The sequence below is a fragment of the Anthonomus grandis genome, chromosome 7 (assembly GCF_022605725.1).
Source record: "Anthonomus grandis grandis chromosome 7, icAntGran1.3, whole genome shotgun sequence".
Classification (NCBI taxonomy): Eukaryota; Metazoa; Arthropoda; class Insecta; order Coleoptera; family Curculionidae; genus Anthonomus; species Anthonomus grandis.
Genome location: NC_065552.1, coordinates 4,512,756 through 4,533,845, shown reverse-complemented (window position 1 = coordinate 4,533,845; position 21,090 = coordinate 4,512,756). Strand labels below are relative to the sequence as shown.

At 32.5% G+C, this 21,090-nt stretch overlaps 2 protein-coding genes across 2 annotated transcripts; one reads left to right on the top strand and one right to left on the bottom strand.

Annotated features, from left to right (window-relative positions):
* The first annotated feature begins 851 nt into the window (after positions 1-851).
* On the top strand, positions 852-16,870 carry LOC126738928 (uncharacterized). The gene is made up of 4 exons (XM_050444413.1): positions 852-1,019; positions 16,226-16,388; positions 16,447-16,512; positions 16,628-16,870. Exons 1-4 carry the CDS (start codon positions 1,017-1,019, stop codon positions 16,840-16,842), a joined length of 447 nt encoding a protein of 148 aa, XP_050300370.1. The 5' UTR covers positions 852-1,016; the 3' UTR covers positions 16,843-16,870.
* Positions 16,871-18,040: 1,170 nt separating this feature from the next.
* On the bottom strand, positions 18,041-18,986 carry LOC126738489 (uncharacterized). Its single transcript, XM_050443853.1, has 3 exons — positions 18,813-18,986; positions 18,526-18,699; positions 18,041-18,281 (listed from the first exon to the last, which is right to left on the bottom strand). The coding sequence occupies exons 1-3, from the start codon at positions 18,871-18,873 to the stop codon at positions 18,079-18,081; spliced, it is 438 nt and encodes a 145-aa protein (XP_050299810.1). The 5' UTR covers positions 18,874-18,986; the 3' UTR covers positions 18,041-18,078.
* Between the last annotated feature and the right edge of the window lie 2,104 nt (positions 18,987-21,090).

Here is a 21,090-nt window from a genome sequence, read left to right as displayed (position 1 = left end):
ATTAACAAAACTTTACTAAAAAAATTAAACATTTACAAAAATACCTTTTAATAAGTAATAGTCAAATGGGGATTAAGTGCCAACATCTTTCTACAGCCTCTTATCAATCTTGTCCCCCATGGAGCGTTAGGGAGTTACTCAGATAGTCCGCAGGGATCGTCTGATAATATACAATCGTGCCCCACTAACAACGTTTGATAACTTTCCTTGTTGCCCATTTTTTCTTTGGAGTTTTCTTCCTAAATATTGGCTGACAGACACAAATCGTACTAATAATATGTGAAATTGACTTGGGCTATATTCGAGGATCCAATCAAGGATTTTTCAATTTATGAGCAAATTGATGATTTTTTAATAGGCTGCAACTCATTTTCTTCTTAATGATCCGCGTAAGAAACAGAACCACGCCCCTCAGGTCACATGATCAACTGCATATTTTTTTATACGTGGTCACGTGATGATTTTAGGTTCCTCCTACAATTCAAAATGGTACAAACGGTCACAACATTTAAGCGTCTTATGTCTCTAGCTTTTCAATCCGAATGTAAAATTTAAAAAATAATTACTTTTAAATAATCCTTGTAACACACAAAAGGAACTACACCCTTTACGTCACGTGATCATCCATGTATTAACTTAAAAAAAGTGCACCTGGTGTTTGTATGGAAACTGACTGTGATATATGAGTTAAAAGTTTGATAACTTATAAAAGTCGTTTATTTTATTTATCATGTCCTAAAGTGATGGTTCATTTATGCATTAATTCCAAGTTCACAAGTCTTGCCAATAACATAGTGGGTAGTACCTAACGTAAAAGAGGGGACAAAGCATCCGAAGATATCCCCAATCTAATGCGGTACGCGGTAGTTCTTTTTCGTTCATAAAAGATTTGTTATTCTTGCAGCTCGTATCCCTCCTGCTAAAGTAGTAATATGAAATATTTATAATTTATATAGTTCTAGACTGGATGTGTCAAATTTTGTGTTATTTTCTTATTAGTAAGGCATAGATAAAAAATGGTAAGTCTTTAAAAAATTATGAAGTCGTACGGTCCATAACGAAAAAATATAAATATATTCAAAATGGCCGCCACTTTTTTTCACAATTTTCAAGATGGCGTTCCCTGGAAGTGAATGCTAATTTCGTTATTTTAAAGAGCAATTGTTACAAATTGCATACAAACTAATTATTTCATAATGATTCTGACTGTCCACGTTTTATTAACAGTTCCCATGTGACGTAAGCAAGTTGACAGCTTCCTTATCTATGGATAGCATCAGCAGCCATCTTGGATCATTGCACAAATTATTAAAAACGTGCCGCCATTTTGTTTTGCAAGCCACACTATTCAATTGATTTTTTTATTCCAAGATGGCGGCCATTTTGAAAGAACTTTTACTTTGAAATAATCATTATTGATGAGGATGTGGATTCACCTTGGGTAATTCGTTGGCTTGAATATTAACGTAAAAATGCCCAAGATTTATGTATATATATTCTTCTTTGTCTTAGACATTCGTTCCCTAACACATTATACGTTCGACGACGTTCTGTCTTAGGACCAATGCTTAATTTTAATTTATATTAACAGTACATAATGGTGGTGGGTCAAGGAGCGTACGCCAAACATAAAAGTTAGAGTGTGTACATGGTAATTTAGTATACCGGGTCGGTAAAGGAGCGTGCGGCAAGGAAATACGTACTCGTTGATGTTCATTGATATACACGCCAGGCAAGTTATTTTCTTGACTGCTCCTTTTAACTAAAGGAGAATTAAGATTAATCTAATGAGTTGCACACCCAGGACCTGTGCTTGCCCTACTGGTATGTCTTTTGCGTTGACTATAAATATGAATGAATAGAGGAGTTCATTATGTAGTAAAATTACTTCCACTGAATTATGACCAAAGCCCTTTGGTCCTGGACATTTTTTGTCGATTTTCTCTTTGTTTGTAAAATATCGAGTTAATGGAAATTTTGGTATATGCGTTACTTGTTTGGAATTAAAAATCGTTTCTGATGATCTAATTTTCTTGATTTAGTTTATGGCGAAGACATTTTTTTAGGCACATTTTTGTCTGGAATAAAAAATCCTTTCTTATGATCTAATTTTCATGAAAATGGGTGAGAAATTAAGGGAATTGTAGCAAAAACAATTTTTTTAGACTTTATTGAATGAATATAAATAATTCCCTTTATGGCGCAAAAAATTTGTATCTCAGTTTTTTTTTTAATTTTTTTTTTACGTGGAAACTATTGGATTCATGAAAATTTGTAAAGATACATATTTTTTTTTAAATAAAAAATTCTTTCTTACAATTTAAATTTCATTAAAATCGGAGTACAATTAAGGGAGTTATGACAAAAATACGTTGTTCCTAGAAATTTTTTCTTTATTTTCTCTTAACATGAAAACTATTGCATTGACAAAAATTTTTGTAAATATATTTTTTGCTTAGAATAAAAAATCCTTTCCCGTGATCTAACTTTCATAAAAATCGGTGTGAAATTAAGGGACTTATGGCGAAAATACCTGGAAAGTTTAAGTACCTATATTAAATATACTCGGTAAATTAATTGTATAAAAAAAATATGCATTTTTACAGTTTCCTTTTTGTCTAATTTTTAGTTTGCTATAAATAAGTGCGTAATGTTAAAAACCGATATATAATTTCTTTTATTTTCAATAAATTCTAATATTCGATGCTCTGTTTACTTATTTCAGATAAGCCGTCTGTATTTATCAAATTTACCTTACTTTGATAAGTGAATTAAAATTATTTACTTAAATATATAATATACTGTAGTAAGTTTGTTTCTTTTTTTTTTTTCATTTTTATCTAACAATATGGAAATTATGAGTATTATTATATCAATAAATCTCCATTTCTAATGCTAAATTAAATCTAATGCTGGTCACCATTAAATATATTTCATGCCTTCACTTATCGAAGTAAGCTAAATTTGATAAACACAGGCGGCGTTTAATACGCCGTTTCTAATAGTAGATAAGCGTAAAATTAAGTATGAAGCAACTCGTGTTGTGGGATCCCAGGGTAGTGATAGATCTTCAAATGCTTCACCCACTTCAAAGTCCAATATCTAAAAGACTGATAAGAATATTCTGATGCAACATAAAGTTCTTTAATCAAAGATGTATTTCTAAAAAATATTGGTAAAGGTTTAACTTAATTCAAATAATATTTTGGAAAATATCAAGCAATTTATGCAGTGGCAACCCAGGTTAGTGGTAAATATTGAAAATTTTCACCCACTTTAAACTCCAATATCTAAAAGATCATTAAGATTATTCTCATGTAACAATAAGTTTTTTATCCAGAAGTGTATTTCTTAAATAGGTTCACAGAATATTCTAAAAATCTTAAGCAATTTATGCAGTGGCATCCCAAGGTAGTGATTAATCTTCAAACTCTTCACCCACTTCAAAGTCCGATATCTGAAAGAATATTAAGAACATTCTTATGAAACAAAAACTTTAATATACCAAATTGTATTCCCAATAAACACATTTATGTCGGTGGACGCCTTACATTTTGTTTGTTTTAAATTCTTTAATTATAAATATTAAGAAAAGCATGTATAGAAAAATACCATCAAAAGATGTTTAATGAACTAAAAATTAATTAAACTGAAAGGTGTAACAATTAAGGTCATGATAAATGAATTACTCATCAAAAATCCTGTTTTATTATTAATTAACAATGTTCAAAATATGTTAAAAAACGTTCCTCGTGCCGTTGCAAAATGTTCTTGTATTAGAAGGTGATCTAAAGATTATTATTCGGTAGTCGCATGAAAAAGTGGTTCTTCAAGGGTTCTCACGTATAAATTTGGTCGAAATTTCTTTTGTTGGTGTCCTCCGGAGCAACCGTTGCATCATTAGTTGTAGAAATTAGATCATTTATAGTGTAATCTTCTAACGAGTTAGGTTTAACGAAAAATTTGTTGCAAGGTCTCGATAGTATTGAGTTTAGATATGGCATTCACTTTTAAGTAGATATAATCAAATCAAAGTATGTTTTATTGTTTTTCAACATTGAGTTATAAAAAAAAATATTAATACAAATATATAGTTGAGAAGCAAATGTCACGAATGCAATTAAAAAGAGACGAAAGTCGCTCAAAGAGCCTTAAATCGCAATATTAGTTTTGGTAATATTAAAAGAAAGCTTGTTTGCGTCACATCAATTCTCAATAAGTTTAATTAATATTTATTGTTTCTTCCAAAATATAGTGTTATTTGTTCCTAGTTATAGAATAGTAGTGTCATGAGCAAATAACGTATAGGATCCAATATGCTAAAAGACGCTAGGTCGCTGATGCAAATGAGAAACAATAAAGGCCAATGAACCGATCCTCGGGGAAACCCACAATCGATATCCTGCACAGATAAAGTCCTGTGTTGGCCTTTAACCAGTTGTCTAGCAAAAGTCCATAGCAAACTAGCATTTGCATCAATATTTTTAGATCCGTAGAGTCAGAAATCACAAAATATCACCGCTCCCCAGTTTAAGCCCAAATAAAGTTTCTCCAAAAGATTAAAAACTGCATCACCAGTAATGTTTACGTCCAGAAAACCAAACTGGTTGTTCTTTAATAAATTGTGATGCCTTTCAAGAAATAAAGTCATCTAACTGACAATTTTTCCGATTATTTTTGATGGAGTTGGAAGCATGAGATCGATGGAAAACAGGAGAGATGATTAGTGTCAACGCCTTTAAAAAGAGGTTTCACCAAAACCGTGCATAAACTATCAGGAAAAACTTCCTTGTCAAAAGAAACATTTATGATATATTGCCTAACTCTACAAGTAGGGTAGACCGGGGATAATTGAAACATTTCTATATCTTGTATTTTTTTCTCCGCATCTATCGAAAATTTCTAAATTACGAAGTTAGTTATAAAAAGTGTATACCATTATGTTTCCATTTATATCATTCTATTTACCTTAAACTTTAACTTTAACTTGTCAAGTTGTTGCAATTGTCCCCGTAGCGGGGACGAATGAAACAGACAGACATGGACACTTGGGACAATTGAAACAGCACTAAGACAAAGGAAAATAGTGTTTATTCTACTGAAAAACGGCCAATATAAAATATTTATTTTGAAAGGCAATTGTGGCATACGACAATAGTTCTTCTTGGTGGGTACAGTCTTCATGGGACCAATGACGACATTCAATGCACTGCACCCATTTCTCTCCCGGGCGACTACTATGATATGCTTCCAAGCAAACCAGACAATAGCAATCCTCCTCTTCGTCGCTGTCACTCTGTTGCTGATTGTTCTGGTGTTGTTTGGGTTTCTTGGATTTTCTAATAGTTGTTTTTGATTTCTCGTTTAACTCAGTCAGTTTTTTCTTAACTTGTTTTTCCTTTTTTGCGTGATATTCCTTTTGGATAACATTTTTCTCTGGTGTGTCCGTCTAAACTGAAGACTTCCTCACTCTTTGTTTACCAGTTGTTTTTCCTAAGGAGCGCTTTCGGCAACGGTCTAACGGTTTCTGGTGAAATTACAGCTTGCGAGGTGCTTGGTCTTACGTCATTGCACGAAAATATAGCCTTTGGCTTTTTTGCGATGTTGGCAAAATAGGAACCCTTGATGACGTTGACAGAGTATGCGTAGAACTAGGAGATGCATGAGCAATGCGAATGCTTGGTGATGCTGGCGGTGTGTGCGTTTGTGGTGATGTTGGCAAGAGCTTTTTTTTCTATATAGAGGATCTTCCCTAGGTGCTTCTTGGATAACTTCAGTGGCATTTGATGTCATGTTATTAGGAGCTGGTCTATCCGTGACCTATAAAGGTACGAAATCTAGTTCCGTAAATATGTCCCTATTAAAGGGATATGTATGCCTGTGCAAGCAAATCCAGCTATAATATTTGATTGCGTGAGAGCCAACGGTAGAGATAATTTAATTAGCTATGCTGGGTAGGTCGTAAATTGTCATCGTTTTTCCCGGCTTATTTCTCATCCAAGAGTCGCAGCTAGAATTGAAAGCCTTTTTGAAGGGATCGTAGATAGAACGATCCAGAGGCTGCAACTTGTGCGAGCAGTGCAGGGGAAATGACAAGACGACAATGCCATTTGTTTTACAGAAATCCAAGCATCGTATAGGTATGTGCGACTGGCGGTTATCAAGTAAAAGCAATACTTTGTTTTCGGTTGAAGCGTTAGCATGCTTTTGAAAATAATTAAAGTATACCAAGAACTCACCCTCTGGACCGTCACGGACGAAGTGATCTCTGTATCTTATTCGAGGAAAAATAAAAATGGACAGTATACTGTTACCAATAGCATTGATGGCTAAAACTATGGTAACCAACGTTCCCCTCTCTCCTGATGTAAGTGCGCCGACCTGTCTTGTTCCATTTTCAGCAACAACTTTACTAGGTTTTTGGACCGTCTTTGCCCCTGTTTCATCAATATTATATTTATCTTTTGCTTCAAATTTGTACTTATCCATTAGATTAGCCAGGTTATCATAAATAAGTTTTACGTTCGTGAAATTGAAACTAGTTGCTCTGGAAAGACTTGAGGCTTGAGCGCAGCCGATTGAAAGTTCTAGGTTGCATTTCATAAATCCAGAGATCCAGGGGATTGGAGACCTGCCATAGTAGGGTTGCCACGAGACGAGACGAGACGAGATTAAGAATTGTCTCGTCTCGTCTCGAAAGTTCGAGACAAATATTTTTCGAGACGAGACGAGACAAGCTTATGTCTCGTCGAGACAAGACCTTATCTCGTCTCGTGTCGTCTCGTCTCGTTTTGTCTCGAAAAGTTCTGATACCTATGTAAAAGTCCAGGATAAAACTTAAAAATTTAATAGACCCCCATAAACAATAAACATATATTATAGGTAGTTAAGTATGAAAGTTAAAAAAAATCATATTCGATTTTTAAATTAATTGGGTAGGTAGGCATGTTGGGAAAGATTTTTTTTAAGATTTAATAATAAAATATTTATATGAGCACCCCATTCAAGTTTATACTTATATCTTACTTGTTATATTATATTGTTTTTTAAATGTATTTATTTGTTGCTGTTTATAAAATATATTTATTTAACGTAAACTTAATTTGTTCTCGTATTTTTAATATTTAAGTTTCAGAATTTATATTATTTCTTTATGAAGAGTACAATGTAATAACTATAATGTACCTATTAAAATATTAAACATAAATTTGTGTATTTGTTTGGCTCTATATTTTTTTATTCTAAAATAATTTATTATATTTATTTTATTCCATAATTAAGTACACAGTCTTTGAAGCATGGCTTAGAAGGTTATATAGGAATACTTATTTTAGGACAAAAATGCCAATAATCGTATTGAACATATTACCTGTAGACGTCGACATTTTTCATAGACTTTTTTAACAGATAACAAAGTATCATTCGATTTTGTTTGTTCGAGACGAAAGATAGGTATTAAAAAACATAACATGTATGTGAATATATTATTAAATAGGAGCCTCTTTAAATAATAATTATAAAGCAAATTGCAAAATGTGGCAAAACCAAAACTCTAGGGACAAATCGACACGTTATGAATGCAGTTAAAGTCCAGTGCAACGATATATTAGAATAGTCACCCGTCAAAACACCAGCATTTTACTTCTCAAACAATGTAAATAGAAGCTGGATGACATTGTTTGGCAGGTGGAATGCTGGTGTTTTGACGGGTGACCATTCTAATATATCGTTGCACTGGACTTTACCATTTTTCGGAGGGTTTCGATATAATTTTGTAACAGTGACGCAACTGTTCCGTCCGGTGAATGCAGGTAATATTCTTAAATTTTTGGTAAATTCAAAAAATATAATAAAATATGATGTTTGTTTAAAATAAGAAAGCCCACCGTTTTATGACACACCTTGTATAAAAACGTTAAGTTGAAAAAAAATGCGCAGCTAAAATAAAAACAGACGTGACTGGTCCAAGAGATTTAAATAAACATACCCCTAAATTCTAACGATATTTTTTCCAATCCACACACCACCTGTTACACAAATCGTAAGCCCATTAGTATAATAATGGGGAAATAAAAAAATAATTAAAACCTATTCCGTGATTTTAATGACAATTTTACCAATTATTACTAGAAGCATTTTACATATATCGAGACGTCTCGTCTCGTCTCGTCTCGCCTTGTCTCGAACATTTTTATCTCGTCTCGTCTCGTCTCGAAATTCGAGATAAAATGCTTTCGAGACGAGATAAAATGGCTTCGAGACGAGACGAGACGAGACGAGACATCTCGTGTCTCGTGTCTCGCGGCATCCCTATGCCATAGCATTTTGTCTCCAGGTATCAGGCATGTTCAACGAATATTTCACAGCCAATTGAATGGCCAATTTCCGAATTTCTTCAGGTGGTAACCCGTAATATATATGCGCCGCTTTGACTATGTATCCAACAATGCTTTTTTCCTGGTCTTTGTCAAATATTAGTCTCATGCAATGATAACCCATCGTGACTGGGATAACAGATCCTTGCTCAACTGCTTGTTTCTTTTTTTTTTGATAAATCTACTCAGTGACACGTAGTGCAGGTCAAATTTAGCTGCAGCAGATCTTATAGACGTGTTATTTTCAATAACATCTTTATAGGCTTCTTCATAAACCAAAACGGGCTTTAAACCCCTTTCTGTTTTTCTCACTCGTACTCGTGGCATCCTAAAACAAACCAAATAGTTACCATTTACAAAGCAAAACACACACAATAATAAATGACATTAAAAATACTATTCTGGGGACAATTGAAACATGTTTCAATCGTCCCCTGTGCTAGTTGTTTGAATCTTCCCCGCAATACATTTTTTAGTAAACACTCAAATATCTTTTAACACTAGGACAACAGTAGTAATTTGACCGGTCCTCCTTAAAGAAAAAGAAATGTCAATTTATCTAATAAAAATGGTCGAGGCTCCATACTTACGTTCCGATATGTTGTGTCACTTTTTGTTGTTTAGTGCAAAAGTTTACTTCGCAAGCGGGAAATTACGTTAACGAGAATATACACCTGTAATGCAACGGACAATTATTAATGTCCGACTGATAGCGACCCGGGGCTCCTAATAGCGCTGCGTTTGCTATAAGGGCGCGCGGTTTGAATCGCGGAATACTACCAATATGGCGGCTGTTTCCATTGTACTCTGTTTCAATTGTCCCCGGTTTACGCACGAACTTAATAAATACACCTAGACTGCTAATGCACATGGCCACGATACTCAAAAATGACCACTGCCTGGTGGCCGCCATTTTTATAGTGGTTGTGTCCTTTTGATGTTGGTCACTCTGAACATTTTTAGTGTTGCCAACAAAAAATATATGAAATAACGGAAATGAAGTTTGACGACGTTGACATTTGACGTGTGAGTATAGCGGATTGACTAGTTTTTGGCGATTTGTAAACGACGCTTGAGTATATTTAGTACGTGTATAATGTATCACCATCTTTATTTAAAGGTATTTAGTTCACTGTTTCTTAAAACCGAATTATTGTAATTGTATGTCTTTGTTGTTTTGTTTATGATAGAATAATATATAGAGTTGTTGATAGAATAATATATTTTTACTATATAAACCCTTGCTAATTACAAACTCTCATAAAATCATCTATATTTTTATTTTTATTACTTTAATTGTTTTGTTTCCCTATAATTGGCACAACATAAAATTTGTCAGAGTGACCAACATCGAAAGGACACAATCACGCAAAATGGCGGCCCCGTAGTAGTGGTCATTTACTTTTCATTGAATTGGCAGTCCAGGTATATTTATTAAGTTAGTGGGTCTACCCTACAAAATCTGGAAGATTCATGAATAACTTGACTGATATATGCCATCAATACCTACCGAGTGTTTGTTTTTAGTTGAAATTAATATTTGTTTTAATTTCGTTTACGTCAGTGTGATAACAATAAAATGAATTTGTTACATTTCTTAAGAGTTATAAAATATCAGAATATATATATTCTCCTAAATGCTTAGTTAAGTTATTTCAGTTCTCTCTTATTCTGATGAGCTATATTTCCTAAAAATATATGGAAAAACCCGATATTCCTTGACGAAAGGTCGATTTCCTTTGTCACCCATGTCTTCTTGCTTTTTTTTATTAGGTTTTCAATAGAAAATGCTTCTTAAAAAAACTGACTATTGAGAGGATTGGATGACCTATAAATTTCAATCCAATTAATTTTAATGCAATCATTTCTTAATCTAAAGAAAACGTGCTTTATTATATGCATATCCTTCCTCTTCTTACTCGTTCAGAATTTATAATTTTTAAATTAATTATAGATAATATGGCTTCATGGTCTGATAGAGCCGACGATGCAACCCTAGTATCACTAGAGATACAATTAGTGAAGTTTATACGGAAATAATTTATTAAAGTACTTGTTACCCGTTAACATGACATACATGTTAACGGGTCGGACTTTCTACTAACATTTTTAAATTAAATGATGAAAGGGCTGCATATGAATAATTTATATTGAAATCCCCAGCTATCATAATCTTTGCTTTAATAGGTAAACGAGGGTATCTAATCTGTTAAAAAAATCTATGACATTACAGCGAGGAGGGCTATAAATACACAAAAAATAAATATTTATTTCCTTGTTCAATACAAGTAAGTACGATATGGTAATGTAAAAATACAGACAGTTCATTAACTTTATTTCGTACCGATTGCATGTTTAAAGGAAGACATGACACACTGGTATGAGTTACAAGAGAACCATGTTTATTTCTAATAGTAAGTGGGTATAATACCTCGCTTTTTTAACGACAAACTAGAAAACTAATAGTTTTTACAACGCGGTTTACAATAAGAGTAGATTTAAATGTTCAGATCAATGTGTTAACAGGAAGACAGTGTAATGCAATAAATACATAATGTAAAAGGCAAAGAAGACTATACCTGTGTTTTCAATTTTTCAATGTTATATCGTCAGATGTACTTTTTGCAACTGAGATCATTTTTAAGTTTGTACAGGTTTGAGGGTACTTAATAAACTATTTTATTTTATGTTCACACTATATTACCTTCTTAACATTACATAAATATAGGTTATGCATTGCAACAATATATTTTATGACCAACAATACTGCGAAATAGCATCAGACACTTGAAATAACATCCTGAAGAGACTCTTGAATATTGCGAAAAGTACATAAGCAAGAAAAAGGAATGTTATGTATGCGTTGACGTAATAAATAAAGCTCGGAGCTTTTTATCGCTATATACTGTATCTTGTTCAATAATCTGAACAATGTGCACGATTTTGATCTCATTTTAATTAAAATAAAAGAGAATCTGCAAGGGGTTGTTAATGCGTCAATGATAGGTAGAGGGAATATTGTACAAGAGTGTTGATAAATGTTTTAAGTAGATCAACTCCCTCTAACCTCATAATATTGTATGTAAGAGGACTCCAATTTATATAAGTTTGTTTGAATCGTCAGTGACGTCATACTTTTATATGTAGATCGCAATCTAAGGCAGCCGCGCATTTTTCTTTTACATTTGAAATTATAATTAAAATATTTAGTGTGCCAGGCATATCATGGTTAAAACTGTCAATTTTTAGTCAAGGACGCTTGGAAAAATATATTGGTGAAGCTTCCAAGGCTCCTTGACTAGAAATTGACAGTATTGCCCTTGAAATCGTCATAAGTTCGTTATATTATATTGGTATTTTTCATAAAACAATGCTTTAGAAAAAAAAGGAATTATATTAATAATATCAAGCACGATAAAGAAGGAGATTATCACTTTAAATAATTGGTAGAGCGAAACTGAAAAAACAAAATGGCGGAGTCTTAAAATCTTCATAATAGGGTAAAGCATACAGTTATTGGCACCCTGAAGCAAATATTTCAACTAAATTGCCTATAAAAATTTCAATTTTAGGCTTAATTGGATAATTTATTTAGTACTTGGTGAGTTATGCTATTACAAGCTATACAAAACTTATTAAATAAAACTACAATAATTTCATGTATTAAATTATAAAAACCACAAAATATGATTTTAAGTCCAAAAATATAGTAATTGGCATCTTTTACCTAGTTATTGACATGACCTTAATACAGTTATTGGCATTTTGAAATTAAAGTGTAAAAATTTATTAAATACCTAGGTACCTATTACTATATTTATATAAAACTAAAAATAATACCTACCTACCTATTTGTATAGTAACTTAAAGACCAGCTATTTTGTTTTTAGAAATTTATTCAAAACATTAAAGCAAAACAAAGATGTAAATATAACAAAAATAAAACATATGCTTGTCTTTGGAATCAGTACAACGATATTAACTAAAACTCTTTTTCAGGTACACTTAGGTAAATATAGGAACTAAAACATGTCATTGGTGTTTTTTCAGGCATGTAATACATGTAAAAATGTTTGAATTTGACTTATGCAAATTGTTTTTTTAATACACGGAAAATGATATGCTCTCATGCATTTTTCACACCTAACTCCTAGGTTACAACTTAAAAAATTTAGGGTGCAAGAATAACACATGCTACTACATAAACTGGGATTTTTAAACGATATGCTAGAACCTAACATTAAACAATTTTTAAAAGTTGAACTGCTATTAGGGCTTATGTCGTCAGTATCTTTAAATAAATTTCAAGTAACATTTAATACTCTTGGTCGGGTTGATGATTTCAAATCAGGCAAATCTTCTTCTTGTAAATTCCTATGCGGCTTTAGAATTATTTCGGATAAAACATTTATTTTCCTTTTCTTTGACACTCCAGGCTCTTTTTTCTCAATTTTTCTTTTGTTCTTTTCTTCTAGATCCTTTTCTTTTTGAATTTTCTTTGATTCCCTTTCTCGTTTTCTATTTTCTTTATCAGTTTCCTTCTGCTTTTTTTCTGATTCCTTTTTGTCATTAAATTGTTTCCATGAAGATGACGATAAAATAAATGAAGCTTTTTCGGGAAGTATTTTTCCTTTCCATTTTGGGGTGGCGGGATGTGTTAAATATTGGGACATAGGATTACTTTCTGTTTCCTTAATAAATATTATAGGTGCGTCTACGATGTCTTTTTGTGTAACCGTTTGCGAGATTAATTTTAAAGAATCAGTTGATGGGCTCGAACAATTCTGAATTTCCACACTGGCAAGATCAAGGGTTCCACTTTCTGATACCACGTATGTTTCCAATGTTTGACTATCTTCTTTTATGTTCTCTTGAAAGTCAAAACAGTCTTCAAATATATTTTTTTTGTTGAAATGTTTGATTTTCTCCAAGTCCAAGAAAGTTATTTCTAGAACATTCTATTTGGAAAAAGTCACTGAGATTTTTATTAGTTTCTTTTACATCTTTAAAATATTTCTTTGTTTGGTGACATTGTTCTTGACTTAATTCTGTTTCTAAATCATTGCTAACGCAGGGCTCCGACATTTCATTTGCTTCCACGATAGATGAAGTGTTGTGGATTTGGTTTGTGCTGGTTTTCTTTTTAATAAACTCCATCGAAAGTTTATAAATAATGTTGAGATCTTTTCCTTCTTTGGAACAATCAAAAGCTTCAAACTATTTCTTTAAAGGTTGTAAAATCTAAAGTTAATGCGTCGATGTTTTTAGAAGCAGATTTGTCTATAGTTTCCCTATTCTCTTTTTGACCCCCTAAACATTTAGTAAAATCTATAGCATTAGGATTCCAAGGATAGAGTCCACACGCTCTAAATCCATTAGCAATAATATCTTTTTGAACTGAGCTATCAATCACCATTTTAAGGATTTTGGCAAAATGCTTTTTAGTTAGCTCTTCGGTTGGATTATTTATCCTCCATTGCATAACCCCTTTCTTCCAGCCGCCTTTTAAAGGCTTAAAAGTAGAAACATCTGCCAGCTGAAGAATCCTCGTTGCGTTGGGGTAAAGCGCCACTAATATTATTTGTAACTTGGTACAAATATCACTAAGTTCCCTATCCAGATGTGTCGCATGGCCATCCACAAACAAAATTATTGGAAACTCCACTTATAGATCTCGTAAATGGTTATAAAAGGAAATATATTCTATAAAAATATGTTTCTTCATCCAACCACTATCAGTGGCTGTAAACGCAAAGTCTTTAGGAACAGAATCTCCAATATCCTTGGAAGCAATAAGGGTAAATAATTAGGGGTGGAACTATACCAGAAGCGCTAAATGAAAACATAATAGTAATTGAACTTTTTGCTTTTCCACAGTCAATTTCATAAACGTTCTTTGCTCCTTTGGGAGCTAAGACCCTTTTATTTCGGGGGCAAAGAAGAAATTTTGTCTCATCTCCATTGAAAATTCTGTCAGGATATAATGCAATACATGTTCAAAGTTTTTTTCTTTTAAGTAGTCTGAAATATCCCCAAACCATTTTTTAATATTTTCTTCACTAACGCGGGAAGAAGCTGCCGTTACAGCTTCAGGTTTTCTTACAGTTACGTCTACATGGCGCCTTAAAAATGCCTTATACCACCCATCTCCCGGAAAATTATCCTTAAATGGATTTTCTCGAGGATTATCATCCAAAAACTGCTTGACGGAACTTTGAATTGCCTCTTTTTGCACAGGAAACCCCTTGCGGTGACATTCTTGAATCCGAAGTATCAAATCATTTTCCTCTTTAAGCGAAAGAATTGGAGTTGGTCCGGGAGAAGTTTTAATAAATTTATTTGAGAGCCAAAATTGTAGAGTCGTTCTTGGAATCTTATGTTTTTGAGCGGCGGATTTTTTGGACATCCTGAATGGCATTTTGCAGATCTGCTTCAGAGTATTTTTCACTGAGGGTTTTTGGCATAGCTGAAAAAAAAACGCATTATATCAAAATTATTAGATATTTGATTTCCAATTATTAAAGGATTACAATACTTAGGATATATGTGCGAGTATAATCATGTAATACATACAACTTTTTATTTTAAATTTAGAAAAACCCTTTTAACTTTCTGGTAATAAATATTTAAAACTAGTTCATAGATTGGGTATTAGGGGTCATAAATAAAACCCTACTTTGTTTTTATTGCGTTACATTTCAATTTTTTAATTGAACGACCTTTTTCAAGCCCTACGAGAAAGATTTAATTATAATATGCAATAAGAAATAAATAGTTTACTCACTCAAACCTTTTTTTTTATTGTATATTTTAACTAAAACTTCTGTTAAGGGGTTAAAAAAGGCTCAATTAAAAAAAAAAAAAGTCAAAGAATAAAGACGTAGCCATAAAAACAAAGTAAATTTATAAATGCAGGAGAAAGAAGTTAATCCAATTAGTTTTTCTTTAGCTCATTTACCTATTTATTTATTTAAGTACTTTTTAATTTTTTTATACGTTTTTGTATACCTACATTTCACTTATAGCTAAAACTTTGACAAAGCTGAAAAATATTCACAATTTTAAAAATAGTGCCAATTACTGTGACAAATCTTCCGGTACAACCAATAGAGATGTTGGCACCTGTGACAATATTTGTGGGATTAGAAAATTTTGAAGACAGTAGTTGGCACCTATTTTTTTTTATGAATTAAGGCTTATTACTAAAAAATGGTTGTTTTATATTATAAATAATAATGTTTGTTAACCACAACCTTAAAATCTCACCTTTAATTAGGCCAAAAATCAAATAAAACATAGTTATATAAGCAGGAGTTCTTACCTGTATACAGAAAATTCCAATAAAATAACGACACTAACTGACTCCATGCTAGACATTTGAAGACTGAGAAAAAACCGTTAATGTTAGCATTTTAAATACTCGGTCGCTAAAAAGGAAAACTGTAATGAAAGCAGTCATATATTTAATATTATTTAAGCCTAATAGATGGCTTAGTTAATTTACTCAAAATGAAGAGGGTGCCAATAACTATAAGAATGTCAATAACTGTATCCTCTACCCTAGTTATTACCTTGACTAAATATTGATATTGAAACACAGTTAGTTGAGTAATTGTCATGTTAGAAAAAGATGGACTTATGTCAATAACATCGTGCAAGACGAAGGACATGTCCGAACTATAGGCTGCGACAGTCAATTTTCAGTCACGGAAGGAAATACATATAGAACTTTTTATTTTCCAAGCCTCTGTGACTAAAAATTTGACACATATATTCTATGCATGGCGTGCTAGACTAATATTTAAAAGTTGAATCTCATCATAAGTTTTATTAAAAATCCAATTTTTTAGGTGGGTAATCATCTCTTGCTGGTGTTATTGTATCCATGGGTGTGCCTCTGCAGTCCACTACCATCTGCACAGCTCCATAGCGTGCAATTTCCTACGTCATTTTCAAGTAGGACTGATCGTTTTATACATAAAGAACCTGACCTATCATGGAAACCTTTGAGAGGTTAATTATAATCAGTTAAATAAAATTTCCAAAATTATTATTTATTGATCATTTACAGGCGTATTGCCTCTTCATGTGCCATCAGCTGATGTACACATAACACCAGATTTTAGTAACGGATTAGGTAAGGATTTTTTACCATCACTCAGAAAAGTCCTCGCACAACATACGTATGAAGAACAAAACTTGTCTGGACGACTATAAAGCTTTGATTTTTATCACACTTCTTATTGTTTTAGCTTATCCAGACCCGTTTTTACGTCTAGGCCCTGAAGCTAAGCTGCTTGCAAAATACCTCTATTCAAAACCGCTGTTTTTCAACCAAATACCTCACGAAAAGTCTCTTTTGTACAACCAAGAGGAGCGAGTGAAAAATGGCCTGACACCGCACAATTTGGGTTCACTAAGACCTGGCACCCCTTGGTATAGATATAAACATGAAAATGTTTGGTAAATGTATATTAAAGCCGTCTAATATATTACACATTGTGTTTTTTTTACCACTAACCATATTGGTATGCCTTAGCCACTGCTTTCAAATGTCAAATGTCACAACCGTCATTAGAATGCTTCGTTGTTTGTATGCAACCATCATTTCATATAGGTTCTGTCAATGGGTATGTACCGTTTTTAACTGTCAGTACAGGATTGTACTGTGCTGATTTTACTGTAATTTGTCGTTCCGATTTTATACAGCGTGCTGTTTTGCTCCAAAAAAGGAACAGTTTTCAGCACTGTTTTCACAACCATAACATAACCTATAAAACCTAACCTATAAAACTTTCGAACAAACAGATTTCCTGTGAGAAAGTAAAATACACATGTACTTTTGTGCCTTTTTCTTTCTGCAGTGCAGTATGTGCACAATTACGAGTTTTCTAAAAAATTTAAAGTGCTAAAGAGCGCAAATTTGTGGTCCTAGGACTTAGGACTTGAGTGAAAAATATCACTTTCTTCACTAGTAATGTATACTATATTATCTTTTGAATTTGTACCTAGGTATCTGAAATGCATCCTAAATTCCTCTTCGGAATATAGGTTTATCACGTTTTCCAAATAATTTGGAACGCGAATACGGGCCTGTCCTTAAGCCTGTAATTGGGTAATATAAAAGTCTTCTTGGTCCAGTTCATCTTCCTCATCATCAGTTAATAATAAAACGGAAACGGTGTTTGCCACTATCATGGCTGCTACATTATTGGGGTTCATAGCCATAGCTTTTATTTTGAACTAATTATGTTTTGAACTTGGAAAATAATTACCACAACGTAAACAAGAAGATTCAAGAAATCAACAACACTTCTGACAGTTTTGACATTCCCCCACTATTTTACTGTACCTACAGTAGCTTTTATCCCCAGTCAATCCAGTAAAGATTAATGACGTCACTGACGCATCTATGACGTCATTCAGTACTGAATCAGTAAACTGAAATAAATATCGGAACGACGTCCAGTAAATTCAGTACTGACAGTTGATAACGGTACATACCCAATGTCAATGATAACTGTGTGACCGCATTGACATTGACAGTTTCAACGCACAAACATATTTTTTTTTTGGCTGACTGACAGATTGACATCGAGTTTTTTTTCAGTAAGTTGTACCAAAATGGCGATCTGCGCACCAGCTATTTAAATAAAGCTACAATACAAAATTAAGCAATATTTTTATTAATAGTTTTCTAAATCTAAATTACAAACATCTTTACCATCAGTAACACACTCAAAACGAAAATATTCGCCTTATTAAGACCATTCGATCCGTTACACAAATCGCCTCTGCAGAAGCACATGTACACCATCTTGTTGTTCCATTTTGTGTAGGCGCAGCGGTCCTCGCTGTCAGAAGGACCCCGCTGAAGACATGTTCTCTGGGTAGCTACACCATATTCTAAAAAGCAAAATAGTCCTTTATTATTGGATAAGTTTTACAATATGGCAACGTCGCTTTAAAGCTTTTGCATGATACATCACGTAACGGAGTGTTGCCGCTTCTATGTGAGACAAGGATATTTCCTAAATAAGAATCATGTTTAAAAGAGATCTGTCTTATAGCAAGAGTAAGGCAAATAGCTGCTAGGGTCACTAATGGCGCTCTTATTTTAAAACTCCTATGTGAAAACTCTGGAGCTTACCTTCTTTTGGTCCATTTTCACTTTCGACGATTTTCGCACACCATCCTGAGGCACACGGGACAGTTTCCACCCCCTCTTCGCCCTTATTTTCAACCACAGTGACGTTTACAGTAAGAGGGTCTTTGCAGCTTCCCAGCTCGCCCCTGGATCTGCACATAAAGCATCTCTGCAATCCTACATTTAAAAGATTGTTATTATTGTGAAACTCTTGATAATTTACAATCTAAGGTCAAGTAGGTCAATAAACTTTAAATTCTTGAGGTTTTCCTTAACAAAAATAGACTTACCATAAGCGAAATTCACTAAAAACAAGCTAAGAAGACACGCTAAATAGATTTTAGCGTCCATTTTAATAAAGAACTAAACTTTACACTTTGTACGGTCATTATATTCTTCAAGGCGACATGGTATAATAAGCGGATTTCTTGTTATTCTATTTCACTTTCACCTTCGGCGGAATACCATTGACTCATTCGTTACCTTCTTCCACCGCGAAGAATTCGATTTGACTATATGCAACCGTCGATGACACAAGTTATTAATTATTATTAGTATTATTTATTTTGCAACGCATTTTTAATTCAAATTTACCGCCCTTTTAGGATGTTTTTTTATTGGAAATGTTGCATATTTCATTTTAAATGTCATAGTAGCATTTGGCAGTGAGTAATAAATACGGGGGCTACTCGTTGTTGATGATCCTATGGGATAGTTTCAACCTTTTTAAGAGTTTTTTTTTTTGAAGAACGAAAATAGAGTCAAGGTATTATAATAATAATAATAATAATAATAATAATAATAATAATAATAATAATAATAATAATAATAATAATGACTTTTATTTTCCCATATAATACAAAGATATAAACTTATTGCTAAGGTCTATTACGGCGCAGTCTAGCTTATAGCTACTCTACTGAACCCTATACCTTAAGCTAAAACTAACTACATAACAATTTACATAGGTACTATAATTTATATAACAAAAAAGACAAATTATATGTAAGTTCGTGAGTTTAGTATTTCATATAATAATAATAATAATAATAATAAATAATAAATATTTTTTATTTGCATAGAAGAAACAAAAAAAATACAAGTTTACAAAATCTAGCAATAAATTTACGCAAATAAAAGGCCTACAAATTCAGAATTCTGCCATGGCAGATTCTGGTCTTTAACATTGTGGCCCCACACTTCATTAAAAAAAAATGGTAATTTCAGTAACGCTCATTAACAGTAACGCTTAACTAATAACTGATTAAATACAGCTTTTTCTTTAATCATATACCTAATAAACCTACATAATACTACATAAGAGTTCTAAATTCTAAATTTGACAGTTTAACATCAAGCAATACAGCAAATACACACTGCAAATACCCAAAAAACAGATTAAATTTTTTGTTAAATAACAAAAAATAGAAAAATTATTGCAGACAATAAATAAATAAATAAAATGATCCCAATACCAAAAATTGTAATAAATTACTTAAGAAAACAACCATTCAAAAAGTTAAAAAAAAAGAACTTAAATTATATACCCTGCTGATTCATTAGATTCACAATCATCCTCCTACGAAAAGTATTACAAGAAATTAATAATTGGTCCGGATCCAAATTTAAAGAATTTATTTGATAAGCAAAATTGTAAGAAAATGATCGTTTAAATAACTGTGTTTTATGTCTCGGAATGAGAATAGTATTTCTTCTTAAATTTAAATGGTGTACATCATTTCTAAAAGTTATTTTTTGATAGAGATAGGGCGGACTACGATATATTAAAATTTTATAAAAAAATGTTAAAGAATGAGCAATTCTTCGATTATGCATATTAAGCCATCCAAGTTCGTGAAGTTTATGGGAAATGCGGTTTCTCCTACGAATGCCAAATATTAGTCGAATGCAAGAGTTTTGGAGCTTTTGCAGTCTACCCCTATCCTCATAATCAAGACACCAGCCATACACTACATCACAGTAATTACATTGTGAAAGGACCAATGAATCACATAAAAGCTTCTTAATATCTTTACTTAAATAGTGTCTATGCAAATAAATTAATTTCAAAGCAAGATATGCCTTTTTAAGAATATTAGACACGTGATGTTTAAAACGAATATTATTATCTACTATAAGGCCCAAACTCTTACATTTGTCAACAACTGGAATTCTTTCGTCCCCCAATTTAATGTTTATACCATTTAAAATATTATTTACATTAGTTCGATTACCTATGAACATTATAGATGACTTCGAAGGATTTAATTTTAATAAATGCTTTGAAGAAACATCACAAATAGCTTGTAAATCTTGATTAATTTTAAACTCAGCCATTTTAAAATCTCCTGGTAAAAATGAATAATATAACTGCGTGTCGTCTGCGTAAAAATGATGGGCACAATGCTTTAATTGAAGATAAAATCTAGAAGTGTAAATGATAAAAAACAAGGGTCCTAAAATACTACCCTGAGGCACACCACTTTCAACTTCCAAAGGATCAGATATGTCGTTATCTATTTTAACACGTTGAATCCTATTATTTAAATAAGAGGCAATTAAATTAAT